The following is a 27,831-nucleotide window of genomic DNA, read 5'->3' on the forward strand; positions in this document are numbered from 1 at the left end:
GCCCATTTTTTAATCAGGTCGTTTCATTTTTTTGTTACTGAATAGTAGGAATTCTTTATATATTCTGAATATTAACCCCTTATCATAGATATGATTTGCAGATATTTTCTCCCATTCTGTACAACGTCTTGTCACTCTGTTGATTGTGTTCTTTGAGGCACAGAAGTTTTTATGTTTAGTGTAGTCCATTTATCTATTTTTGCTTTTGTTGCCTTTTCTTTTGGTGTCATAGCCAAAAAAATCATTGTCAAATTCAATGTCATGAAAAGCTATATGATGCTTTCCTCTGTTATCTTCTAGAAGTTTTACAGTTTTGGGTCTTAATATAATTAGGTCTTTAACCCATTTGAGTTAAATTTGTGTATTGTCCAGCTTCATTCTTTGCATGTGGATATCCAGTTTTTCCAACACCATTTGCTGAAAAGACTGTTATTTCTCCATTGAGTCATCTTGGACCCTTGTTGTTTATTTCTGGGTTCTCTTGTGTATTCCATTGGTCTCTGTCTTTATAACAGTACCATACTGTTTTGATTACTGTAGCTTTATAATATGTTTTGAAATTAGAAGCATGTGTCTTCCAATTTTATTCTTTTAAAAAAAATTGTTTTGCTATTTGGTGTCCCTTGAGATTCTATATGAATTTTTTATGAATTTTTCTATTTTGCAAGAATGTCATTTGGATTTTGATAAGGATTGTTATGATAAGGATCTGTAGATCACTTGGGCTAGTATGGACATCCATCCAGTGCTCTCTAACACAATATGTTGCTATCTCATGTTCACTTCCAGATTTTCATATTGTGGCTACTGCAGGATCCCAATTATTTATTTCAGTTATAATATTTAAAATTTTCAGTGATGCAGAAAACTATAGAGAATCATTTATTTGTTCATCTTGTATTTGATGAGTACATACTCTGTGCCTGTCTAGTATATATAGGGATTTAACAAATACATTTTGTAATATTTGTGCCAGATTTCCTTTTTCAGATTACTATTGCAGGAACATACCATTATCAGAACATAAGAAAAAATGCTCTGCCAACAAATCAACGTATTTTCAGTTTTCCCTTCCAGTTCTTTCCCTATGTGTACCACATTTATCCAGTAGTAATCCTTGCGTGGATGGCATGTTATACTCTTCTTTCTTTTAATATTATTCTTTCTTTTAATATTATATCATAAGTATGTATATTTTTTTATACTGTACTGTGCTTTTTGTAATTATCCTTTTGATGGATATATTCTTTTTGTCAAATGGATATAAGAGAAACTAAGTCTCTTACGATTTACTGGCTTTGTGATCTTAAGAAAGTTCAAAGTTCACTGAAATTAAGATTTACTGGCTTTGTGATCTTAAGAAAGTTCAAAGTTCACTGAAATTAATAGAAGTAAAAAGTAAACTTCTAGTTATCTAAACATGGAAATTGCAACAATAACCTGTATCACAAAGCTGTTTCAATGATTAAGTGAATATGAAAATGTCTGGGACCTAGTAGCACCTTAGTAAGTGCTAGTTTCCTTCCCTTTCCTTTTCCTAGGGACCTAGTTTTTGTCCTATTCCTCCAAGGGTTGCCCTCAGAGACTCAGAACTTGCTCTTTTCCTCCAGACCAAGAAAGACCATCCATATACTTGGAGGATTGAACTGGCAAAAACAGAAAAATACTGGGATGGCTGGTTCCGAGGCTTATCCAATCTCTTCCTTAGTTGTCCTATTCCTAAATTGCTGCTCTTGGCTGGTAAGTGTGCATGTGTGTGTATTAGCCAGGCTGCCATAACAAAATATTATAAATTGGGTGCTTAAACAACAAATTCATTTTCTCACAGTTCTGGAGGCTGGACGTCTGAGAGCAGGGTATCGGCACAGTCAAGTTCTGGTGGGAGCTTTCTTACTGGCTTGCAGACAACTGCCCTCTCACTGTGTCCTTACGTGGCAGCAGAGAGAGTGAAAGCAAACTCTCTGGTGTTTATTCTTAAAAGGACACTAATCCTGTCATATGAAGACCCTACACATATGACCCCATTTAATCTTAATTATTTCCATATCTGCAAATGTGGTCACATTGTGGAATAGGCCTTCAGCATATGAATGACGGGAAGGATTTAGTTCAGTCCATAGCAGTGTAGCTATATTATCTTCTGAGTAGGTCCTTGTTAAAACTACTCACCACATGGGGCGCCTGAGTGGCTCAGTCAGTTAAGCGTCTGCCCTTAGCTCCAATCATGATATCGGGGAGTCCTGGGATTAAACACCATAGGGAGTCTGCTTCTTCCTCTGCCTCTGCCCGTCCTCCTCCCCTATGGTCACTTGCTCACTCTCTCTCAAATAAATAAATAAAATCTGAAAAACAAAAACCAAAAAACAAAACTACTCATACATGGGTAGTAGCTTCCAAATAAAGTACCATGCTCACTCATTTGTATTCCTCTCCTCCCCACACCAAATCCCTAAACTTAACTAAGCAAAAGCATCCATCTGGAGTAACTTAATTCTGGCCTGCCATCAATCCCTGGTTAAGTTCAAGTTCTCCAGAGTGGTGTAAAGATATTCCGAGTATAATGGAAATTTTAAAAAGTAAAACCTTATTTTCATTAATCAGTTTAAGTGACCAAAAAGATTGCAGGGGACTCTCATTCTGGAAAGTTTCATGTGGTGACTATATACCCTTAAGGAGTTAGGATTGGGATTAATGTGAATTGAGAGTGTCATCATGTTTACAACTTTGTAACAATTGTTACTTCATACTTGAACAGCAAAACCTGTTTCCTACAAACTTTTCTAGTAAACTACTTCTGGATTCTCCTGTTTTGTTCTAGGTGTTGATAGATTGGATAAGGATCTGACTATTGGCCAAATGCAAGGTAAGTAATCAAGAAATTATGTCCAGGGATGCCTGGGTGACTCAGTCAATTAAGCGTCCCACTTGTGATTTCAGTTCAGTTCGTGATCTCAGGGTCGTGAGGTTGAGCTCCATGTTGGGCTCCATGCTTAGTGGGGAATCAGCTTGGGCTCTCTGTCTCTCACTCTGCTCTTCCTCCCACTCATGCTTATGTGTGCACATGCACACTCTCTCTGTCTCTCTAGTAAGTAAATAAATCTTAAAAAAAGAAAGAAAGAAAGAAAGAAAAGAAATTACGTTCCTAGGTCCTTCTCTGAGGACAGAGTCATGTGGAAATTAATGTTCTGAGATGGTGAAGTGCAATGGAAAGAGCATGAGCTTTAGAGTTAACCCCATACTTGATGACATCAATATCCAGTCCTGACCCAAATATTTCCATTTTCTGAGCTTCAGTTTTTTTCCTCCATCTAAAAATGGGACTTAACTCCCATCTACATCTCAGGGTTGTAAGGACTAAAATGAGGCTCTGTCTTGGCAGAGTTCATTATAAACCATAAAGTACCCTATAAATATAAATTATTGTGTAGGAGATATTCTGAATACTGATCAGTATTTTTATCATTGTTGGAATTCTTAGGAAGGAGAAATGTCCAGGATGATTGGAATGCAAAAAGATGTAAACTATGTTTAGAAGACAGCATGGTGAGGTGGCAAAAGCAAAGACTCTGAGGTTGGGAGTAGTACTTCTTTCTTACTTATTTTATGACCCCAGGCAAGTTATTTGACCTGCCTTAGCTTTAGTTTTCTCAGTCTATAAAAGGAGAAAGTTGATGGCAACTTCACAGGGATCATGAATTATAATGAGTAGAAAAGTAACATATTGTGCACAGATCCAGGTGTGTTGTCCGGATGGAAGTGGAGGCTGTGGGACCAATTTTGTGGAGGCTCTTGCTTTGGTATGGATGAAAGGTGTGGTAAAGATGAAATCAATAGGCATTGGTATCTTTTAGGTTATGGGAAGAAGAAGTGCTAACTCCCAAGTCAAGGTTTCAGGCTTAAACAGATTCTGTTCTTGACCTCCCTTTTTTTCCCCTGCTTACTCTCTCTGGGCAATCTCATGGCTTTTATTTATACCCTTATAATTCCCAAAGCTAAATGTCCAACTCATACCTCTCTCCTGAGCTCCAGACCTGGCCCATATGTAAAACCTACTGGACATATCTACTTGGGTGTTTATGGTCTCAAACTGTTCTTTGAGCTGTCCTCAGGCTCCCCACAGAAAAGGGGGGGCTATATTTCTAAACAACAGTTGTTCAAAGGCTCCTGAATGATTTATTACATTCTGGACCCAGGCACTCCTACCCTATTCCTCCAACTACATAGTATCTGAAGCCTGGAGGAAGATTATGAACTGGGGCAGTGAGAGTTTTATGGCACTTATGTTGGTAATTCTGAGTTTAGACATCTTTCCTTACATTCAGTTCAAGCAAACCTTTCCTAAGCAGTTTTTCTATATAAGATCTATGCTTGATGCTAGACAGGCAGAATAGATATGGCCCCTGAGACTATCTGAAAGCAGTTGAGCTGGACTGGAATAGCATTTGAAACCATTGTTGGTCACCAGCCTTGGAATCAAACAGTCCTGGCTTTGAGTCACAGTTACTAGAATTGTGGCCTGAGTGAACTTCTTTAATCCTGAGTTTCTTCATCTGTAAAAGAGAAATAATGCTGTATCTGAATACATTTGCATGGTGTTTAAATGCGAAAATACATGTGAAGTAAGAGTCTGACAAATGATGGCTTCATTATATCCAGGAAGTACTCATGATTCCTCATGAGATGCCCTGCCATTTCCCCAGTAAGGTTTATGCCAAGGCTACCTTTTCTTCCAGAGCATCCCATGAATATAGAAAGTAAATGGCTGGAATGAGGGACATCCCATAAGACAAAGGGAAATGGCCAAATTGTCATAGATTCCAAACCACAGTCTTTCCAACACTGTTTAAACCTGCTGAATTAGTTAATGGATTCCTAGAAACCTAGCACTCATTCATGATGCAACTTGGGTAAATAATTTAGGCTGTCTGAACCTAATGTTCTGTAAGATGAGAGGGAAGGGTTTGGAAATATGCCCACTTCATAGAATAATTGTGAGGATTACCCATAGTCATTATTTTATGTGTACAAGGCACGTTATTAGTGTTAGTGTGTGTGCATTCTCTCTGATTCTTTATATCCACTCTTCCAAAGAGAAACAAAAAATTCATCCCTAGACATCAAGCCCAGGGTGGTTGGAATTGTAAGTGTTATCAGGTCATTCACTCAATTATCCATTTAAGACTTAACTAACACTTGGGGCGCCTGGGTGGCTCAGTGGGTTAAAGCCTCTGCCTTCGGCTCAGGTCGTGGTCCCAGGGTCCTGGGATCGAGCCCCACATCGGGCTCTCTGCTCTGCAGGGAGCCTGCTTCCTCCTCTCTCTCTGCCTGCCTGCCTCTCTGCCTACCTGTGATCTCTGTGTGTCAAATAAATAAATAAAATCTTAAAAAAAAAAAAAAAAAGACTTACTAACACTTACTCAGTGTCTAGTCCTGTGCTGGTCCCTGTTGATATTAGGCTCTGTTCTTACAGAAGTGTTGTCATGCTCCTGGGAAGGCAAGCACCAGTGGCATAAAATACAAGCTTACAAAACAAGCAGGGCACAAGCTGCTCTGTGTTTCAATCCAAATATATTAGCCGTAGTACATTAAGAGATAAAAGAGAGGGCACCTATGTGGTTCAGTTGGTTAAGCCACTGCCTTTGGCTCAGGTCATGATCCTGGAGTCCTGGGATCAAGTCCCACATCGGGCTCCCAACTCTGCGGAGAGTCTACTTCTCCCTCTGATCTTCTTTCCTCTCATGCTCTCTCTCACTCTCTTGCTCAAATAAATAAAACCTTTTAAAAAAGAGAGAGAGGGATCAGAGAAGAGACTAGGATGGAATAGGCCGGAGCCCCCGGGGCACACTACTGCAAGAGGAAGGGCATGAGCTGGGCCTCACTGAATAGAATAGTCGTAGGTCCTCTACTAATTAAATAAGCAGGGGGATGCCTGGGTGGTTCAGTGGTTTAAACCGCTGCTTTCAGCTCAGGTCATGATCCCAGGGTCCTGGGATCCAGTCCTGCATTGGGCTCCTTGCTTGGCAGGGAGCCTGCTTCTCTCTTTGCCTCTACCTGCCACTCTGCCTGCTTGTGTGCTAGCTCGCTCTCTCTCTCTCTCTCTCTGAGACAAATAAATAAACACTTTAAAAAAATAAATAAATAAGCAGCCTTGGGCAAATTACTTCACTAACCATGATATTAATCTCATCATCTCAGAAAAGAAATTCAGTATTTATCCTGTTCAATTTTATGGGGTAGATTTGAGAATCAACTTAAAAAATGGATAGAAGAGTATTTTGAGAAAATCTTAAAGCACTGTGTAACTGGGTTAGGAATCCTGGAACGTGATGACCCAAAGGACTTCCAGAGCATTCTGCCTTGTTTTGTAAATGGAGCCTTTCAGGCTCTGAGAGTCTGCTCTTAGGGGAAGCTGTGGGTCCCATTTCCTTTAGTCTGCTGCTTAGAGATCTGTCATCTCTTTTTACTCTCAATAGCTATCACATTCATGGTGAGCCACAGTGTTCTACAAGGCAGTGGGAGAAAGTGGTTAGTACTGTCTGGCATTTGGTTGAGCACTTAAATGGTAACTTACTATTGTAATAATAAATTTCAAAATCCTTAACGTAGCTTACAAAACCCTTGATGGCCCCTGCTTTCCTCTCCAGCCTCATTGTTAACTCTCAAGAGTTCTGTGCCAGACTTTTTATTTCCGGGAACAAAAATCATTTCATCCTCCTTTCCTTTGTGTAGACTATTTTTTTTTTCTGTGTGGGAAGCTTTCCTGTGTCTTTATTTGATTGCAAAGCCTTCTTTCCTCAGTTTTATCATAAGAACTACATGCTTCATTAAAATGTTGTCTTTTGGGATGTCTGGATGGCTCGGTTGTTAAGTGTCTGCCTTCAGCTCAGGTCAAGATCCCAGGGTCCTGGGATCGAGCCCTGCATCAGGCTCCCTGCCTGGTGGGAAGGCTGCTTCTCCCTCTCCCACTTCCCCACTTGTGTTCCCTCTCTTGCTATGTCTCTCTGTCAAATAAATAAATAAAATCTTTTAAAAAATAAATAATAAAATTTTAAAAATAAAATAAAAAATAAATAATAAAAAATCTTTAAAAATAATAAAAATTTAAAAAATAAAAATAATAAATAAATAAAATGTTGTCTTTTGTGTTCCCCTTCTAGACTATAAATCCCCTGAAAACGGGAACCTTCCTGTGGCTGGCTCAAAGTAAATGCATGCTAAATAGTTGCCAAAGTTAAAAATGAAGGGAAAGTCATTTGCACAAGGTTGTAACTGCAAATATTACCATCTCCCTCAAACCTTGGTAACAGGGTTCAGACTATTAAGGACGGGAGTATATAGGAAGGTACTGGACTCCTGAAGTGGCCTCTGAGACCACAGAGGTGGTAAGGAGAGGGCCGTTTTAGTCCCTGAGGTCACCTAGATTTGTTTCCTTTCCAGGAAAGTTCCAGATGCAGGTCCTACCCCAGTGTGGCCATGCTGTCCATGAGGATGCCCCAGACAAGGTGAGTCTGGTGCTCTGTGACTATAAAGGGACAGCTGTGAGAGTCACCTTTTGTCTCACAGAAAATAGTACAAGCCTCTGAGTCAGGCTGAGTTGCCTGTAGCAGCTACTGTGGCGCCTATTCAGATATAACTCCACCATCTCCCCAGACCTCTTCCTGGCAGCTGCTATGGTCTTGGGTTTCTTTGTATGGACTGAGGAACCACTGGCATCCCATAGTTTCACCCCAGGGTGCTCTGGTTAAGATCTGAAGCTCTACCCCTCTCCTTAGCCCAAAAGCCATGTGGAAGAAGGAAAAATTAGGATAGAAACTGCTCCTGAAACTACGGTCACAGTTGGAAGTTAATATGCACTCCTATAGAATAAGATGCTTTGTAAGTGTCAGGGGATAAATAAGCCCTCACAGCATTCCTCTTGACTTCTCTGGAGCTGTATTTGGCAAGGATGGTGGGGGAGTCTTCTAGCCCTGCCAGGACTCAGGTCTTTCAGCTTCTCAGACCTCTAAGATCCATGAGTCCACTATACAGCCTAACCTTCCAGTAGAAGCCCGCAGGACCTCCAAAGCTGATCCCCATTGCTAAACATCATATAGCCTGGAATCTCTCTCCCTTTTCCAGGTAGCCGAAGCTGTTGCCACTTTCCTGATCCGGCACAGGTTTGCAGAGCCCATCGGTGGATTCCAATGGTAAGGAAGTAACAGAGGTTTAAGGAGCCCAGCAGTGCTGACCAACTCCAACAAAAAAATATTTGCAGCATTGTAAATATCTCTTCCTTACCCCTGCCTGGTTTGGGTCACCATGCCTTTCTTCTTCCTCCTCAACACAGAGCCCAGCACATGTGTTTCTATAAACCCATGGTTGGTTGTTTCTGTGTACTTTGGTCCAATGGGTTGTTGCTGAACTGAGATTAAATTGTGCCTAGTCCCCACTCCACCCCACTTCTTAAAGAAGTCCTCCCACTTCCTGAGGTGCCTCCTTCTCTGAGGAGGCTAGGATGGGACTCAATCTTCTTCCAGACTCTTAGGGTTCTGCCTTCTCCTCTGGGGCCGAGGAAGGCTGGGCAGGCCATGGATACTGTGTAGAGATCCAGAACAGGGTTTTCAACCTTAGCACTGTTGACATTTGGGGGCCTGTCCTGTGTATTGTAGGTTGTTTGACAGCGTCCCTAGCCTCTATGCACTAGAAACCAGTAGCACTCCCACATACACACACACAAGTTGTGATAAGAATATCTTCAGATGTTACCAAATGCTTAAAGGGAGACAAAATCACTCACAGTTGAGAAACACTAGTGTGAAGGAAAAATACCTCTCATCCTAGAAAGCTCTTCTGAGTAGGGAGACACAGACTCTTTGTTGAGGAGGAGGAAGAGACAAGATTACCCAAACCACACCGTCCTGGCCCCATTTTAGGGAACTTATGGTCTGTGCCACAGTATGCCAGACCCCAGAGCGCCCATGAGCCTACTGAGTCATAAACCTGCTAGGGGGATAGTTCTCCTGTCTGATTTTGGTGAGAGTCCAGGGGAACTGGTTCCCTACCCTCAGGAATTCAAAGAAGAAATGTTGGAGAAAAGAAATTGCTCCTGCGTTAGAGGACTCTGAATGCCAGGACCTGGGAGGTGAAGGTGGCAGGGCAGAATAGGCATTGGCAATGATGACAGGAGCCTGGTACAGTGAGCCACACAAGTGATTCCCTCATGCCAAACCACCCCTCAAGCAACTAATTATTGATGGACCCCAGAAAACAAAAGGAAAGACTGAAGTTTTTCTTGTTAGTAGTGTTTGAAGCCCCTGGACCATTTGGTCACATCACCAGCTCACAGAGAACAGAGCCCGTGTCTAGACCTGGATGGGGCTATGGAGAGGTTGGACAGATCTGCAAGGGCCTTGGTGGTCATGAGGGTCCTGGGCTTCCTGGAGGAGAAGGGGCGAGGAGGGGAAAGCTAGTAATGGTCACATTTGTTTTCCCATCTCTTCCCACTCTTCACAGTGTGTTTCCTGGCTGTTAGTAACCTGCTGTCCGTCCCTCCCCAACATTGAGCTCTGTTGTAAATACATCGCACCAGAGGCCACTGTGATGCCGCTGTCTCCTCCTCACCATCCTGCCCGACCATGTGACACCGGCTCCCTATCGACGGGCTTCCCCAGATGTACAAACCCTTTTGTGTATTCCTGCCGAAAGCATTGTTATCCAGGGCCTTTGACCAACCTCGACCTCCTTAGTCCAAGGCTCCCCAACTCCCATCCCTTCCCTGTTCAGGGGTAGCCCCTACCTATTCTCCCTGCCTTGCCTAGGGTGAAGCCTCCATCAGAACTGCCACCCTGGGCCCCTATTCCTGGTATTAGGCAGTGCACCTGGGTCCAAATGTCTCTCCAGGCTCAGGGACCTCCATTCCTTGAGATTGTTCTTGGCGTGGTCCTGCCCTACCTCATGGGATGGACCATGCACAGGGTGGTCCTTTTTTTCCCCCTTTCAAATAAAATGCCAGTCAGGTACCTTTTTATCCCAGTCTTACTCTTCCAGGCTTGGAAGACCCAGAGAGGCCAGGATGCCATCCTTAGGAATAGGGAGGGGTGGTGGATAGCATCACAAGAAACCAGCCTGAAAATCAGGTCCAGTCAGTCCAAGCACATGGCCTCCCATCTGCGGAGAGCCCACTGTCCCTCTCCCACATGTCTGGGCACCTGCCCTGGGCTGAGGCCAGGCTGCTCCAGGGGCCTCTTGAGCCCTCACCTGCCACAGAGCAACCCAGGTTTAATACAGCCCTTGCACAAAGCCATAGGCTAAAGCCTGTGGAGTTGTTTTTAAGAATCAAATTTAACCATTTCCATAATTGGTCCCTGGAGGTGTGCAGAGTGCCCACTTGCCTCTTCTAGACCCACAGCTTATCTTCACCATTTGTGGTTTCCATGTCACTCTTCAGAGAAACAGTACAGCATCCTCAATCTGTGCCCTCTTCCAGCTGCCTCATCACAGCCGTGCGGCCTCCCCCTGCTGCCCAGGCACGCCATTTCCAAGGGCAGGAAGGGGCAGTCTCCTGCAGCCCATCTTTTCTGTGACTGTCTTAGGTGATGCGTAGCCCCTCCACCTTTCCACCCAACAACTTCCTATCCCTGTCCTGCTGCACGGTCCAGAGTCTGGGACCTACTTTGTTTCTTTGTTATTTATGACCTTGTTTAAAAAGAATAAATATCTCCCAACCTTTATTGATCTTGTCTTTCTCCGTGGAGTTGTCCTTATTTTTACTGATCTGGGAACAGTGGACAGTTTCTTGGATTTAGTCACCATAGGTGTCCAGAAACCCCTTTCCTGAGCCCATCAGCATCTTGGGCTCTGCCTGCTCCTCACATCCAGAATGGCCAGTGGAATGGGCAGAGTCAGCCTCTGCTACAGCCAGGGAGACCTGGATTCCCATCCCATTCTTCCAGTGATGTGCTCTGTCGACTTTGGCCCAGAACAGGACAGTCTATGCACTGTTTATGTGAGGTCCGACACTCACGGCTTCACATCTGCCAACACCCCAACTTTGCCCACAATCCAGATCATCTCCTGAGCTCTAGATGCTTAAGTCCATCTACCTCCTATCTCTCCCAGATGACCAAAAGCCACTCATACTGGCCACTCCCAAAACTAAACTCACCTTCTCCTTAAAACTTGTTCTTCCTCCCATGTTTCCTTGCTCAGCAGGTGGTTAGGTACCATCTCTCTATTGTCCAAACCAGACAAGCTGAGCTCTCTAGATGGCGCCCTCTCTCACACCTGTATCCAGCTTACCGCCAAACCCCTACCATGCTCTTTTTTAGGTCCCATTTCTCATCCCACAGCCCCTGCCATAGCTTAGGAAGTTTAGGCCTCATCTGCCAGCTAGATCACTCAGTACCCCTGCTGGTTTCCTGCCCTAGCCCCTCACTTGGTTATGCTCTACACATTGTTGAAGTCTTCTTTCTTTTAGGCTGTGGAGCCAGGCTGCCTAAATGGAACCCAAGGCTCACCCCTTACAGGCTGTATGAGATAGCCATGTACTTTCTCTTTGTGCTGCAGTTTCCTCTGAAAAATGATCAACAGTTCCTCTTTCACCCCATCTTGAGGACTATGTAAGTTAATCGAGGTTAACAGGCTTTCTCAGTAACCAGCATAGGATAAAGCACTTAATAAATAGCTCATGTCATGTCACTGCTGTATTGTACTTAAGACCTTTACTCAGAGTGGTCTGCAGACCAGTAGCATCAGTATCATCTGGAAGCTTGTTGAGGATTTTGTCTCCACCCCAGACCTATTGAGTCAGAACTGGTCTGCATTCTGACAAGCACATTAATTCTGAGTTCTGGATTAGATGTTCCCTAAGTATTTCAGGGTAAAGCGTGAGCTCCCTAGCAGAGAAGTGCCTCTCGTGTGATGTGATTTCTCCCACCAAGTTCTTGGGGTTGGGGCAGTGGGGGGCGGAGGGGCTGTGGTCCCTTTACTGGGCTGTGTGCTCTGTGTCCACAGAAGGGCAGCATAATCACACGCATGGTTTTCAGAAACTCCTCAGCACTTCTGTTCACCAGGCCAGTCATAGTAGTCATCAAATTTTGAGTGCCATCTAATTTACTTTATACTCATCTCATTGAATCCTCACAGCATCTCTATGAGGTAAGTGATGTTCCTTCTACAAGTAGGCAGGCAGGTCCAAATTCATATAGCCCAGAAGTGGTGGTGTCAGAATTAAAAACTAGGTTGTTTCCTCTCCACACTGCCTCCTGGACAACAGAGGGGACCCTGAGCAGAGGTCATTTTGGTCTAGATACTGTTCTTAAAATAGCAAGATGACCAGAGACTTGAGGCTTCTTCAGACTTGATGGATGCAGACTGAGAATGAGTATGTTGAGTTTTGGGTTAGGTTCTGTGCTCGTCATTTACCTCCTTTAGCTTTGTATTTTTGCCAAGTATAGGCATCATTATTCCAACTTTAAAGGTAAGGAAACTGAAGCTCAGAGATGTGAAATGACAAGCCCACAGCCATGGTGAGGAAGTGGCAGCACCTTTGTCTACTGAGTGTTCCATTGTACCCCAGCAGGTGAAGCAGGAGAGCTAGGTTCTTGTCTCAGCCAGTCGCAGAATGAATTTGCGGACAAAGAAGAGTGAGTAATGCAATAGAGCTTCTATTAAGCAAGGGTACAGGAAAGAAGCTCTCCAGAGTGAGTTGGGTCTTTTATTGAAGGCTAACTTAAATCCTTCTAACATTTCTATTGATAGCACTTTAATGGCTTACTTTCTTTTTCAGTGTGCAATAATTCTTTGTTGATCATAAGTAGCTATTATAACAAAACCCCCACCTCTGGGGCGCCTGGGTGGCTCAGTGGGTTAAAGCCTATGCCTTCGGCTCATGTCATGATCCCAGAGTCCTGGGATCAAGCCCCGCATCAGGCTCTCTGCTCTGCAGGGAGCCTGCTTCCCCCTCTCTCTCTGCCTGCCTCTCTGCCTACTTGTGATCTCTGTCTGTCAAATAAATAAAATTTAAAACAAAACAAAACAAAACAAAAACATCTCTGACACTTAAGGCAGGGTGGTCTTGTTCCCTGATCTCTAGTTTCCCTACACTTATGTACTTTTGTGATTTTTTGTAAGCATGATCCCATAGCCCCTACCTGTTTCTCCCTACCTAGCCCTGCCTGCCCTTTTTCACAGAGCATATCTTCAGTGAGCACCTACTGTGTGCTGTCCATCACATCCTTGAGAAGCCTACAGATCAGCACTGTAAACTCCGCAAGGGAATAGAGGAGATCCCAGACCCTTAAATGAGGGATTTGCTATAGAGCCAGAAGGAGTATGTTTGGGTTAAACCAAAGGCCATTCTGTCACACATGAGCACTAAAGAATGTCCAAGGAGAAGATCCTGAAAAAAGAAAGTGGGCTGATTTTGGGATAGCCATAGATCTGTTGGTGGGGGGAGAATCTCAAGATTGAGAGTACTCAAAAGCATGAAAGGAGCTGTGTATGAATGACTTCTTGGTCTTACCTTCTTCTAAACCTGCTTTTAGAGCATTTATTTGCTCGTTAAGCAAACCTGAGCACCTATTCTGTACTAGTCTGGACTTTGGAGACAGAGATAAATAATGAGGCCCTTCAAATGGGCTTGTAGTCTAGACAGACTGTTATAGAAACAGTGACCACTTTGTGTTAAGAGGAAGGGGACAACTAAACCTCTTTGAAAACAAGTTGGGGAAGGCTACATAAAAGAGGTATCATTTGAAATGAGCTTTGAAGCATCATCATAAGCTGGAGGTAGAGAAGGAAGGGAAGGAAAATACATTGCAGGTAGAGGGGACAGCATAAATAAGTTCAGCATACTCGAAAGTCAGTCTGAGAATTGGTAGATTAGTTTGATGAATAAGGCTGGAGTAGAGGCTGACAGGAGAGTCCGCAGGAGGCAGGACATAAAGGCCTTGAGTGGCAAGAATGGGGAGTTCTCAGGAGCACTTGGGTTCTTCCATAGGTTAAGCATCTGCATTTGGCTCAGGTCATGATCCCAGGGCCCTTGGATGGAGCCCACCCAGCCTGAGGCCTCCTGCTCAGTGGGGTGTCTGGTAGACTCCCGGCTCGGTGGGATGTCTGCTTCTCCCTCTGTCCCTCTCCCCTGCTTATGTGTGTGCATACGTGCCTGTATGCACTTGCTCTCACTCTCAAAATCTTTAAAAAAAAAAAAAAAAGAATGGGAGTTGTCAGAAGTTAAGGAACTCCAGTATCCTGCGCAGATGGATTGGTAGGCACCAGACTCCAGGCAGGAAGACAGTAAAGAGGCAGTGGAGCAGTCCAAGTAAAAGGCAAAGGTATACTTAACGAGGACAGTGGCTGCAGGGATGAGAGAAGTGGAAAGGCTCATTATCCTGGAGGTGAAATGAACAAGACAGAAACTCATTTGGACAGTGAGATGCCAAGGACTCTTCAGTTGAATTCAGGGGTATGTCATCAGAACTGGAGGTAGGGAGTTAGAAGTTCAGGACTTGAACAAGGGAAGAACAAAGAGAGAATCTACAACAGGAGTAGAGAAAGCAAAAGACAGTCACACTCTCCTCTGCAGGAATGGAGTTTTTGAGCCAACTCTTCTGCCTCAGCTGGCTGCCCCACAAGTGGCCAGAATCAACACATTCTCAGCCTGGATACAGGGCTCAGAAAGTTATGTAAACTCAAGAGACTGCCTTATTCCCAGAGCTGGTTTTCCTCTCGCAGCAGTTTGCTAGAAAACTCTAGCTTGTAGCCAGGCGAAACCTTGGAAACAGAGACTAGCCAAATGGCTGGCCTCTTCCATATGGGGGAAGTAACTGCTGCCCTCCTGCCCCATAAGGTGATAGGCGGATGAACAAGAGATATAATGGTCGTTACTTTATGCACCATCTGAAAAGTGGCAAACATTAAAAAAACACAGAGATAGTAGTTATCTATGGGGCTCTCAATCTGAGCCATGCCCTCAAACCCTTAGAACTTCATTCCTTTGAAATCACTGATTTCATCAGGGGTGACCCACTTCTTATGCAAATATGCCCCTGGCAAGGACAGAGGGACCCTCTGCTATTCAGACCTTAGAGGGAATAGGCCAATCAAGCACTTTCTGGAAATGATCAAGTGACCAAGGGAAGGAATAGAAGTGGCAGATGCGGCAGCTCTCTTTCCAAAAGGGGAGAAAACTGTGGAGATCCCAAGGTGAGGAAGAAAGAAAAGTTCAGAGAGAAAGTTGGTTAGAAGCAGCTGGTGGGGGGGGAAACTACACGCTGCAGACCCCAGCTCTTCTTCTAGCTGTGTGAATTTACAGAAGTCTTTTTCTGAGCCTCCTTTTTCTCCTTTGCCAAAAGGGATAATTGTTGTAAGACAAGGGAGATAAAAGAGCTGGCACAGAGGACTACAAATGTTTGTCTCCTCCCCCTAGCTTTGAACTGATTTCAGTGTTTTGCTAAGTGTACAGTAGTCTGCCTGCAAATGTCCCTTCTCCCCACTGGAACCCCTTTTGCCTTCTCCCAGCTTAAGCAGCCAAGTGCCCCTGACAGGAGATTCTTTGAATCGTTCCATGAAAGGGCAGTTTGTGCTGACTGCCCTTGGCACTGCTGGACAAGGACCCCACAGGATTAACGCCCTCTCACTTCCTTCTCCCAGATAGCTCTCCCTGCCCCCTCATGTGTAAAAGTGAAGTGATAGCTGCTTCCTGCCCTCCATCAGCACACATCCTCTTTCCATTGTGTTCCTGGGGGCCCAGTGTGGAAGCCTCTCTGCCCACGCTAGCCATAGGGTCCTGCCCTTTCTGCCAGCTCCCATGATGCTTAGGGTAACACCACACAGCTTTCCACTTGATTATATCCAATTAGCTATTCTTACATTTGCTTGTATGCTAACTTTGCCTCAAGTGCAGCAAACAGGCCTCCTCATTGTCTTGGATTCTCCTGGAACACGTAGTATGGAGTTCTTCACGCAATAGGTGTTCACTGTAGCTCTGTGGAATTGAGGTGATTCATTTCTGGAGTCAACAAATACCTGTATCTGATAGGACTCCTAACCATTAGGCATTAGAGGCAGAAAGGATAGACCTCTCAACACCTGGGAAGGTGTTGGAGACTCCTCAAAAATTACTGACTCCAAAGATATTACTGCCAATAGAAGCAAACAAGAGCAAAGTAACATTAGTGCAGGCAACAGAGGGCTAGTTCAGATCTTTGGAGACAGATCTGGATTTGAATTCTGCTTCCGCCACTTTATAGCTGTGTAACCTCAGGCACGTTCTCTGCCTCAGCTTCTTCTCTTCTGCAGAACGGAGATACCTGTCCCTATCTCACTGTAAGCACTGAAGGAGACAAGTTCACCTAAGTTCTTAGCCCAGCGCCTGGCCTACAGTGCATGGCCAGATTGTGGTCACTAGTGATAATGATAATAGTCTTTTACTTTAAAGTATATTCTCTGGAGTGAGACTTGTTGGAGTGATACAACAGCCCACTTGGACAAGGCTGTTAGAAAAAAGACTGAAGAAAAGTGCAAGAAAGAAAGAAAATTACAAACAAGCAGTGTTCCAGACCACAGTCAGTCTTATCCTGAATTAGCTACCTACCCACTAAGCACTGTTGGGGCCCAAAAGCATACAACTTTCTAGCAGGACTAGTCAGAGTTTCTGAGGGCATGGAGGCTGGTGCAAATATAAAAGAATAAGGCCTTTCCACTCTGCAGTGTGGTACAATGGAGGGACGTACTGTTGATAACCACTGAATGGAAAGAGCATTGGTGAAGGAGACAGACCAGGCCTCAGGCCAGGCTCTCCTATGTAACCCCTGGCAAGGCACTAACCATTCCAGACCTTGCTTTCCATAATGCCTGCTCTTCTTTAAAGTCTTAAAGATTTTATTTATTTGACAGACGGAGATCACAAGTAGGCAGAGAGGCAGGCAGAGAGAGAGGAAGGGAAGCAGGCTCGACACGGGGCTCGATCTCAGGACCCTGGGATCATGACCCGAGCCGAAGGCAGAGGCTTTAATCCACTGAGTTACCCAGGCACCCCATAAATAAAATCTTTTAAAAAAGAAAGAAAACTGACAGACTGACCAGAATTAAGGTGGTACTATTCATAGCTCTAGGGACAGGCATTCCCCCTGTTTGCACAGCTCTGCCCTTCCTCCCAAGCTTCTCCACACCCTCAGCATCTTTAAGACTTGGTCAGTCTCTCCTTCCCATAAAGCCTCTGAGGAGCTTCTCAGTGCTATGTCCCTGTTTCCACCTGTGACTACACTGTCTTATGATGATTTGAGGATCTGGGCAGGGTCAACATCTAATTCTCTCCATCCCTGGTGCCTGCAAGGGCTTGGCACTGAGTCAGCACCTTGGCTATGTGTTTTGGATAAACAAATGAGGCTATCCCAAGCCACAGCGATCCCTTTAGCTCTGGACTGCAGCATTCAATAATTCCTCTCTTACTGCATGCAATTTTTTCACATTGTGCTTAACTTCCATTTAACACTGGATGCATTTGCCTCATCTCCCTACTGACCATCAGCTCCCAGGAACTGCATCCTACACCTCTCAGCACCTCTATAGCAATGCCTCGGCCTAAGCCTGCCCCTAGGAAATGCTCAGTAAGCACTTATTGGCGACAGTTCTTGGGCCTCAGTCACCTGATCAGGATGTGTGATAATGGCCACATGTCAGACAATGCAGAAGTAGTGGTTCAAAGCACAAGGATCAGACAGAGCCAGACTGTGGGACTTGAGCAAGCTACTTAACTGCTCCTCTGCCTCCATATCTATAAAATGGGCATAAGACTGTATCAACCTCATAGGGTTGGGATGAACATTAAATCATTAATACATATAAGCCCTTAGAAGAGTGCCCCTAGAATGGTAAACTTCCCAAGTTTACTGTTGCTGCTATTAGCTGAGACCGACCCTGCAATTTGGAGAAGGCCCAGCTCTGATGTCTGCAGCAGTAAAGAAGGGGAGCTGTGTTGCTCAGACAGTAGCTTTTTGTTTCAGACCCAGTCCTCTGGAGCCTCAGTATGTGACTGAGGGTAGCAGACCATGCCACTCTGGCACATTCATTATTTTGGGCTGTAGGCACTTGAAAAACAGCAAATGCAGGGAGTGGCTTTCTCTGAACTCCCCTTATCTGCATAAAGACAGATCCTCCAAAAGGAAGCCAGTTGTCATAAATTTCCTCCCTGGAGATTTGCGGATTTCTGCAACTGAGAAAGATGAACTCTTATCACAGAACTCTTATCACAGAAGACTCAAAGTAGACACCACACCTAGACAGACTTCATCACAAACTATCATACTTCTCACCTATGTTCATAAACTTGTTTTTCTCTTGTTAATCTTTTATTACAGAGGCCTCAGCTAAGAATACAGAACGGCAGGGGTAAAATTCCCTCCCCTGCATGACAAAATTGCATCATTTAGTGAGAGGATTCCCAGAATCTTGACACACTCAGCAGAAATACTGAAGATGTGACCAGGTCCTCATTGAGGCCCTGGAGGAAGCTGGATATTGGCACATCAGAACCCTTTCCTTAGGGGCCACAAGCTCTGGGAGGCAGAAATGCTGAAATGCATGGTGCAGGGACAGGGCAGAGACAACACAGCATCCAACCACCCAGTCCTTTAACTGTGTGCCTTTGTGAGTGAGACACATACTCCGCCCCTGTTGGGGAATCTGAGCCAAGTTGCCGGGAATGTGCTCAAGTGCACAAGTGCTCAAACATTACAGTCACTTATCAATACAGCCTTAGCTCATGCAAGTCCTGCCGGGAAATGCTTCTCCTCATTAGACTCTACCTGTAAAAATTCTACCAGTCCTCCAAAGTGTAGCTCAAAAGATGCCTTTTTATTCATTTATCCAAAAATATTTGCTGAATGCCTACTTATTTGAACCAGACCTCCTTCTGGGGATACCAAGAGGAAGAAGGAGTACAGAATCTAATGCAGGCAGCCAGGCAAAGAAACAAATACTGAAATTCAGTGCAATGGGGCTATTATAGAAGCATGGACAAAGTATAGTGGGTCCTTAAAGCACTCACCCTGCAGGAAGGACAACTGTCCACAAATGACTAGAGTAATTTCAACTTGAGAAATGTGTAATGAAGAAAATAAAATCAGGGGCGCCTGGGTGGCTCAGTGGGTTAAGCCACTGCCTTCGGCTCAGGTCATGATCTCAGGGTCCTGGGATCAAGTCCCGCATCGGGCTCTCTGCTCAGCAGGAAGCCTGCTTCCCTCTCTCTCTGCCTGCCTCTCCGTCTACTTGTGATTTCTCTCTGTCAAATAAATAAAATCTTAAAAAAAAAAGAAAAGAAAAGAAAATCAGGTAACATGAAAGAATATTGCTGGCGGGTTGGATGATCAGGGAAGAGAGGTCTGAAGCAACATTGAGCCCAGAGTGGGATAATGAAAAGAGCTTGGGCATGGGGGGAATATAAGGGAGCAGCAAATGCAAAGACCTGAAAGGTGGGAATGATGCTGATGGCGATGAGCACAGTGGCTGTAGGAATAGAAAGAATGTCATGTGTCTGGAATATAATGAGAGGGGAATGGTGAGAGGTGAGCCAAGTTGAAATTATAGCATAAATTTAGAAAAATACAGTTTCACATATATATATACATATTACTCAATGTTATCCTCTAAGAATACTCTTGGTTGTGAAAAATGATTTATAAATGTTTTTAATGGCTGTAATTAAAAATCATCATATAAAAAAAGAAAGTTTCATTCTGCTTGAAAAAAAATCCTATGAGGTACACCCTACAGAGACAGTCAGTCCCAGCTCAGTCTTCAAGAGAAGTCAGTGGGGAGGGCAGAAAGCCATGGGAGTTAGGCTAGCCCCCTCCTTCAGGTGTCCTCATTGCCACTTCTGCGCTGCTGTAGTCAAGGCTCAAAGTGGCAAAAATTCCATTGATCAAACCCCAGGGACCGTTGCTATATTCCGTTTCCATCATAGAGTGTCTGAGTCCCCAAAACTTCTCCCTCTGGCCTCAACCCCTTCTTTGTATTGCCCATCTACTCTGACTGATGGTTTGAGAAGAATTCTCAGATATTCCCTGGTACAGACCACCTCCTTTTGTAAGAAACAAGCAATGCTGACAAGGTCCTCTTCCAGAAGGTAGCTCTCCTTTCTCCTCTCCTAGGCATGCCTTTGGCTTCTGGCTTTTCTGGAAAGTCACAGGACTCCACCAGCTTCTCTCTGCCAACATTTTAGTCTTTAGGGCTTGAGCTGCAGGGTCTGCGGAATTCCTGTCCATACTCATGTATCCACTTGTTGGCCACTGGGAGAGAATGGGGAAGAAGAGAACAGGCTCAACAGAGCAGACAACAAGCAGCAATGCTCACTCACAGGGTCAGGGGAAAGGGTCACTTATATTTGGCACCCTGGGCAACTCACTTGCCTCACGCTAGTCCCAGCCCTACAACAGTTTACAAGATGGTGCTTCTAGCACAGAGAAATAGCAAAGGGGATATTGTCCCCTAGAAAAAGTCTCTGACAGGTCCTGTCTCCTACAGACTAATTTTCAAAACTTGGGTACTAAGGTCTCTCACTCTTCATACTACATATGTAGCTCCTAAAAGTCTACCCTCCCCATAGTGCAATGAGAAAAAAGCAGTGGCTTCTGTTGGCAATATCCATCTCAGCATGAGAGTCTGTGATCAACTTCTTTTTCTGTCTTAACTAAGTGCTTTTGGACACATATATGACATAAATACATCTGCTGGTTATTTATTTCTCTTCTTTGTTTGACCATCTCCTCAAGGGGAGGCACTAAATGGGACACATAGTGGCTTGATAGTTCTCTCCCTGGGTTAGAGGACTGGAGCGCAGGTCCATTTTCCTCCTCAGCTGTGCTCAGAAATCAAGGCCTATCTGATCAGGTCAATAAACTTTCATTGACACCTGCTCTGTTAGAGCTTCCCATTCTGTGGGGGGCAACTAAGCCAAATTTGATCATCTCAATATTAAGTAGCACATAATGAAGTTTCTGGAATGACAGGGCTATACTATTTTCCATCCATCTCCTATTTGACTTTACTCTGAACCCCTCCCCCATTCTCATGCCCAGAAAGGCAGGCCTTACCCCACTTATCTCCCACCAGGACAGGACAACCAGCATGAAGTGTGTCACCATCCCCTTCACCACTCCTATGCAGATTCCACCAAAACAGTGCTGCATTCTGAAAACAAAAGAGCCCACCCCAGAGAGGGTCAGCCCAGAATTTTAATCCTTCAGAAGTACATGACTATGACTAAAGACAAATGCATGCATTTCATTAAATGAGAAAGCTATCCATGCAGATTGGGGACAAAGCATGCATAACATGGCATAAAATGGCATAAGTTGCCATTCTCCCATGAATGCATCATTTATTGAGGGCCTACTCTCCTCTAGGCCCTAAGGATACAAAGACAAATCATATCCACTTCTGTTCTCAGGGGCCCACAGTCTTCTAGGAAGATAGACATAAAAACAGAGCAGGACAGGACAGTGTGGCAAGTGGCAGGAGAGAGGTGAACACGTGATGTCATTGGATCCCAGAGGAGAGGCCCTCAGCAAAAATCGCAAAGTGGAATAAACTATTCCTTATACAAATAAGAACTTAATTCACATGCTTAAGCATCCTCAGGCACTTACTAATAACACCCCCAGGAAGCAGGCTTTATCATACTCCCAACTTTACCAGCAAGGAAGTTGAGGCTTCAGGGCTTTAAGTAATGCAGCTAAGAAGGCGCAAAGTCAAAACTCAAACCCAGGTGTTTTGACAAATCCTGTATGTCCTTTTTCCCCCTATGCACGGCTTCCCCCGCCCCCACCCCCACAACTGCTACAGACTTAGTTTAACCTTGGCCATTAGAAGCAGTCAAAGCCCAAGGTAAGGAAGAGCCTTCCAGGAGGCACTGACAGCTTCTGCATTCCCAAGTTTAAATTCTCTGAGAATTCCTAGATCCCTGCATTTACTTAGGCAATGTTTATGATGTGCCCGGCCCTGTGCTAAGTGCTTCATAGGCACAGTTTCATTTCTATATCTTCATTTCATTCCTGAATTAGGTAAAGGCTTTGAGAGAGCTTGATGGGTCTCAAATTGGGGGGAAATGAAACCTCTTTATCACACAGCCCTCCTCTGTGCCTCACATGACCTCACAGCTCTTTCTGCAAGGAAAGAATGTTGTTACTGCCTGTTAACTTCTCTGTGAGCCCCTGGAGGACAAGAACCATGAGTCTTCCTCTCCCTCAGTGTTTTCAGACCTCAGTGTTTACTGAATGAATGCCTGAGGGGACCAGTTGTTCTAGAGGATCCAAGGGTCACTAAAAGAGAGTTCTTACCTTTGCGGAGTTCTATCGTAATAGAGAAGGCAGACATGTAATCATCTCCTTGTAATATAAATAGTGATAAAATTTTAAAAATAGAAGCACAAGTAAAGTGTGGTCATCTAAACTGAGGAATTATCTTTGATTTTGAGAATCAGGTGGAAAATATCTTTGTATTCTTCCTCCCAGGAAGAAGCTTGCAAGCACAAACAGCACGGAAGCTCAGGTGTTAGTTCTGCACTCTTACAACCACCATGTGCAGGGACCAGACCCCCACTCACCTTGACCACAGGCACGCTAAAGTTGGCATAGATGAAGGCAGTGGCTCCTCCAGCTTCCACGGAGCTCAGCTACAATGCCAAAGATCCAGCATTGAAATAGCCCCTGACTATCCAACCCTGCCTAATTTGACATCTGATCTCATTTCTGCATTGAATCCTACCTGTGTTCCCCTATCTAGTTCCAGGAGAAATACTTGTTGAAAGATGATCACTCCAATTTAGGAATTAAGGGAGCCTACTCCATGGCATCAATGTTTGCCTATAGGGCCACAAGAGGACAGCCTTTAGGAACTATTCCTTTCTTTATCCTTCTAGCTAATATCCTTATTGAGGGCTACAGTAGGTCAAATTGAGTAGGTCAATTTGAGACCCTCAGGAAGAAATCCAGTTTATATCACAACCCAAGACACAACACCCCCCCAAGTACAAGTTTCATAAGACATTCTTACTACACAAGATACCCTTCATTATTTTCCATATTATTTTATTCTATTCTAGTTCAAATTTCTTAAATGCAGGCCACATCCACTAAATTAATTTCACAGCCCACTAATGGATCATGTCTGTGGCTTACAGAGCACTGTTTATATTACAATTAGTTTTCAAAGTTGGCCTTGTAGGAACCACGGATTGTAGCTTTGGCATGTTTCCCAGACCAGTCATTCCACTCTAGGTAACCTCAGCTAAGGAGTTTCACCACTGGTACATTCTAGAATTTTAGATATGTTCTCTTAATATGAAGGGTTTTTTTCTGATTTTCAAAGAAATATATTTTAAAAAATATGGGAAAATACAAATATTGTTCATCATATCGAGAAAAAAGGCATTGTTGTAATTTATATACTAATAAAGGGCATTTATTCAGCACTGCCTATATGCTAGACATTCTACTAAGTCCTTAGAGGTATATTATCTTACTTATTCATCACAACAGTCCTTTAAGTTAGAATCATCACTGTTACAGTTCACATTTTACAGAGAGGAAACTGAGTCTTAGGAGAGATTAAGTACTTAACAAAACGTCACATCACTCTTCTGTGACTGAGCCCGATTTGAACCGAGCTCACAATCTTTATGCTGTACCCTTGAACATTCAGGTTATTTCCAAAAGCTTGCTATTATTAGTAACTCTTAGTGAGTAAAATCTTTTTTTTTCCTTCATTTTACACTGTTCTCATAAGAAAGAGTCTGGACGATCAGTATTACTGAGTCAAGAGTGTATGCATACATTAAATACTTTTGATACATAATGCTAAGTTATTTTCTCACCAGCAGTGCAGCATGACAGAGCCAGTCTTATCTCACCCTGTCTATCAGAACGTTTGTGGATCCCACCACATTCACGTGGTAGGAGTTAGGAGGTTGGCACTTGGTAGAGGAAGCGGAACTGACATGGTGATTCAGAACCTGGAAGTAGCAGTGGTGATTTTTTGCATTTCATGGCTTCCCCTGTAGTCCCTTGGGAAGGTTGATGACAGCAACAGTTTGCTCCTTGTGTTCAGGTAACTAACAGGGACGATTCCATTCTAACCACTGTTGTCAGCAACTATGGGTGTAAGCAAGATCCACAGGGGGAGCCTGCACTTTCCTGCATTCCTTTACATGTGGTTTTGCAGTGTGGCAGGAACGAATGACTTATGAAACAAATTAAAAAGAGAATCGGACCTGTGTGCTATGAAGCCCCTGGGCAGGATTGTGAGATCAGTGGAGTAGAAGTAAACCTTTCACTCTTTTGTACTGGCGCTGATCTTATCTCCAATTTGAACAAAAAATTACTAACTTGATTTCAGCTCAGTCCTCTGCCCATCTTATAGATTATTTTCTCCCTACAGTATTACTCTTAGATTCTCCAAAAACCTTAATGTTTGCCATTAGAAATGTTTGTAACGGTCTTTACCTCAATCTGAAGATGAAAGAACTGGGATAAACTAGAACTTCCTAGGCCTCTCGATGCCAATGGCCCTTTAAGGAGTCCTATACCTGCTGGTGGGATGCAATGATCAAAACCTAGTGGATAAAACTTTACAGGGTGATGTCCCTTTAAATTATCTTATCAGATTCTCATAACAACCCAATGAGGAGGTGCAGGACAAGAAAACAAGCTCAAAGAAATTGAAGTGTTTTGTGCGGGAGCCGCATATTAAGTGGCAGAACCAGAATTAGGCCAACTAACCCTAAGTATATTCCATTCCACTATCACAAATGCTTATCCTCAAATGTACACACACACACACGTGTGTATACTCACCTCCGTCCACATACACACACTTGCATTTTGCCATTTAAAATTGCAGGGCTCTTGTCCATGCTACCCTTACCATAGTAACTGGGCCTTGGTAACCAGGGAACCAGTGGTAGGAGATATTAGGGAGGTAAAGAAAAGAAAGATACTGGCCCCTACATGTCCTTTTCTTTGCTTGATACCAATATTCTTCACTGCCTGTGACTTCCCATGCTGTCTTGAGTCATCAGACAGAGATGCAACCAGCTGCTGATATAGGACATGCCCCCTACCTGGAGAGCTGACGTCCCTCTATGCCTGATCAGAACATCCAGAATGACCACCTGAGGCCAGATACCACTGGAAGTGGCAGCCTTCTGGTTCGGCAAGAAGTATAAAACCAAGTCACAGGAAGAACTACAATGGGATCACCAGCATTATAGACCATAAAGCATGGCCAGCATTATAGACCATAAAGCTGCACTGTGGAGACAACACAGCACTGAGGAAGGAAGGAATGCTATTCCCATACTGAGAAAAGAGATTAGGGGTATGCTATTCTAATAAGCCTGAAAGCAGGACTTCTGGTGTTACGTAGAGCCCGTCTATTAACATGTTTATCCCTTCAGTTAACAGTCACACATACACCTCTTATAATTTAAGTGACAGATGACTGAAATTATGACTGGCCCATAAAGAATGAAGTAAACCTATGTGATCTGCGAGGAAGTGAGTAGGTGAGATAACAGCAACTAGGTTCAATTCCTAGGATCAGGTCAGAAATTAGGAGAGGAAGCCAGTTTATTTGTTAAGGGGGTATAATGCAAATTTTATGGGGAAATAGGAGAGAGAATTTTAACTACACTAAAACAGCAACACTTACTGAATTTCTCCGTAGACATCCCTGTTTTCCCTCCTGCAATCTTAGCTCTCTCCTTTGTGCGACCTCAAAGAGAGAGAGACTCACATCCCCTTCCTGTGTTGGTCAGGCCCTAAGAACTCCAGGCCTCAGTGTAACTCTACTTCCCATCCTAATCACTGCCTATGACAAGTTCATATTTAAGTCTATGCACTGTAAGCTCTTAGAGAGCAGGATATCTGACTTCTATTTATCTCCTATAGGGCCTAATAAAAATGCTGTATGAAAGTCACAAATCTCAGAGATTTTTGTGGTGTATCAGGTAAAATCAGTGTCTGCTATTGCTTTGAAAACCGTAAAATAAAAGCAGTATAGTCATTAAATAAGAAACTCTAATCATCCAAAGCAAGACTCACATAGATCATAAATGTTGCAACTCGGTTCCCAGACTTCATTCTGTACAGGGGGCTGGTTGGCGACTGAGACAAAAGTAGAACATATCATTATTTTATGCAGATGGCACCACAGTGACAGTCAGGATTCCAACATAATACAGGGAGAAAAATGGGGAGGTCACAGATGGGAGATAGCCTTGAGCCATACCCTTGCTGGCAGGTGTTCACTTACCTTTTATTCTTTTACTAATTTATTAGATACTCATTTAAGTGAATTGTATACAGTTGCTCCTTGATTAAGATGGGTTTAAACTGTGCAGGTCCATTTGTATGCAGGTTTTTTTCCAATGAGTACTGTAAATGTGTTCTCCTTGTGATTTTCTTAGTAACATTTTCTTTTATCTAGCTTACCTTATTGTAAGATTACCATATACTAAACATACACAAAATATGTTAATCAATACATGTTTATGTTATTGATAAGGCTTTTAGTCAACAGTAGGCTATGAGTAGTTAAATTTTGGGGAGTCAAAAGTTATATATTAAATTCTTGACTGTGCAAGGGGTTGGCTCATGTTGTTCAAGGGTCAACTATACCAATCAAACAGAATGGTTTGTCAGGGCCGCCTGGGTGGCTCACAGGGTTAAGCCTCTGCCTTCGGCTCAGGTCATGATATCAGGGTCCTGGGATGGAGCCCCACATCAGGCTCTCAGCTTGGCGGGGAATCTGCTTCCCCCTCTCTGCCTGCCTACTTGTGATCTCTCACTCTCTCTCTGTGAAATAAATAAAATCTTTAGGAAAAAAAAGAATTGTTTGTCAGTTGTGAAATACTATATAAGGTTAACTTCATGTTCAGTGAAATAAAGGAATTAGTAGATACAGTATTACAGATAATTATTCTATAGGAACATTAAGTTGTAATACTAGAGTTCCCAATTATTTGCTAGAGACACACTCTTCTGTCATAGAACAGTTTAACTGAGATATAATTTACATATAAAATTCACCCACTGTAAGAGTATTTTTTAGTGAGCTTTAGTAAATTTCAATAGTTGTGCAGCCTTCCCACAATCCAATTTTAGAACACTTGCCTCAGCTTAAAAAGTTCCCCCATGTCAGTTTGTAGTCAGTCTTCATCCTACCCTCAACCCCACGCAATCACTGATGTCCTTTCTGTGTCTTGCCTTTTCTAGAAATTTCATATAAACAGAATCATAAAATATGTAGTCTTTTTTTGTTTGGCTTCTTTCCCTTAGCATAAAGTTTTTATGGTTCATCTGTATCATTGGATGTATCAACAGTAGTTTATTCCTTTTTATTGCTAAGTAGTATTCCATTCTGTAGATATAGAAAAATTTGTTTATCCATCTGTTGATGAGCACTTGGATTGTTTATAATTCTTAACTATTACCAATAAATCTGTTATAAACATTCTTGTACAAGTGTTTGTGTGGACATATATTTCCTTTTCTTTCTCTCTTTTTTTTTTTTTATAAAGAGTTTATTTACTTATTTGACAGACAAAGATCACAAGTAGACAGAAAGGCAGGCAGAGAGTGAGAGGGAAGCAGGCTACCCACTGAGCAGAGAGCCCAATGCAGAGAGCTCGATCCCAGGACCCTGAGATCATGACCTGAGCCAAGGGCAGAGGCTTAACCCACTGAGCCACCCAGGTGCCCCTATTTCCTTTTCCCTTGGGTAAAATACTCAGGAGTGGAATGACTGCATTATATGTAGGTGTATGTTAACTTTTTAAGAAACTGCCAAACTGGG

General features: G+C 43.5%; 2 protein-coding genes across 14 annotated transcripts in view; one reads left to right on the forward strand and one right to left on the reverse strand.

The window, feature by feature from the left end:
* Positions 1 to 10,110, forward strand: part of PPME1 (protein phosphatase methylesterase 1) — a 63,641-nt gene extending 53,531 nt beyond the window's left edge. For all 3 annotated transcript variants that reach the window (XM_013064303.2, XM_013064304.2, XM_004768074.3), the window contains 5 exons: positions 1,611 to 1,740; positions 2,819 to 2,863; positions 7,438 to 7,502; positions 8,119 to 8,186; positions 9,493 to 10,110. In XM_013064303.2, the coding sequence (XP_012919757.1) occupies positions 1,611 to 1,740; positions 2,819 to 2,863; positions 7,438 to 7,502; positions 8,119 to 8,186; positions 9,493 to 9,511 (327 nt within the window). In that variant the 3' untranslated portion in view covers positions 9,512 to 10,110. The remainder of the gene's footprint in view (positions 1 to 1,610; positions 1,741 to 2,818; positions 2,864 to 7,437; positions 7,503 to 8,118; positions 8,187 to 9,492) is intronic.
* Positions 10,111 to 19,651: 9,541 nt separating this feature from the next.
* P4HA3 (prolyl 4-hydroxylase subunit alpha 3) overlaps positions 19,652 to 27,831 on the reverse strand; it is a 38,790-nt gene continuing 30,610 nt past the window's right edge. For 3 of the 11 annotated variants that reach the window (XM_045071369.1, XM_004768217.3, XM_045071374.1), the window contains 4 exons: positions 26,079 to 26,141; positions 22,583 to 22,651; positions 21,072 to 21,168; positions 20,051 to 20,267 (listed from right to left, as the gene is read on the reverse strand). In XM_045071369.1, coding sequence (XP_044927304.1) covers positions 20,197 to 20,267; positions 21,072 to 21,168; positions 22,583 to 22,651; positions 26,079 to 26,141 — 300 coding nt within the window. In that variant the 3' untranslated portion in view covers positions 20,051 to 20,196. Of the gene's footprint in view, positions 20,268 to 21,071; positions 21,169 to 22,527; positions 22,842 to 26,078; positions 26,142 to 27,831 lie in introns of those variants that run through there. The other 8 variants (XM_045071375.1, XM_045071370.1, XR_006604194.1 and 5 more) reach the window with 8 other exon arrangements.

Source organism: Mustela putorius, unplaced genomic scaffold (genome assembly GCF_011764305.1).
Source record: "Mustela putorius furo isolate JIRA1106 unplaced genomic scaffold, ASM1176430v1.1 tig00003987_pilon_pilon_pilon, whole genome shotgun sequence".
Classification (NCBI taxonomy): domain Eukaryota; kingdom Metazoa; phylum Chordata; class Mammalia; order Carnivora; family Mustelidae; genus Mustela; species Mustela putorius.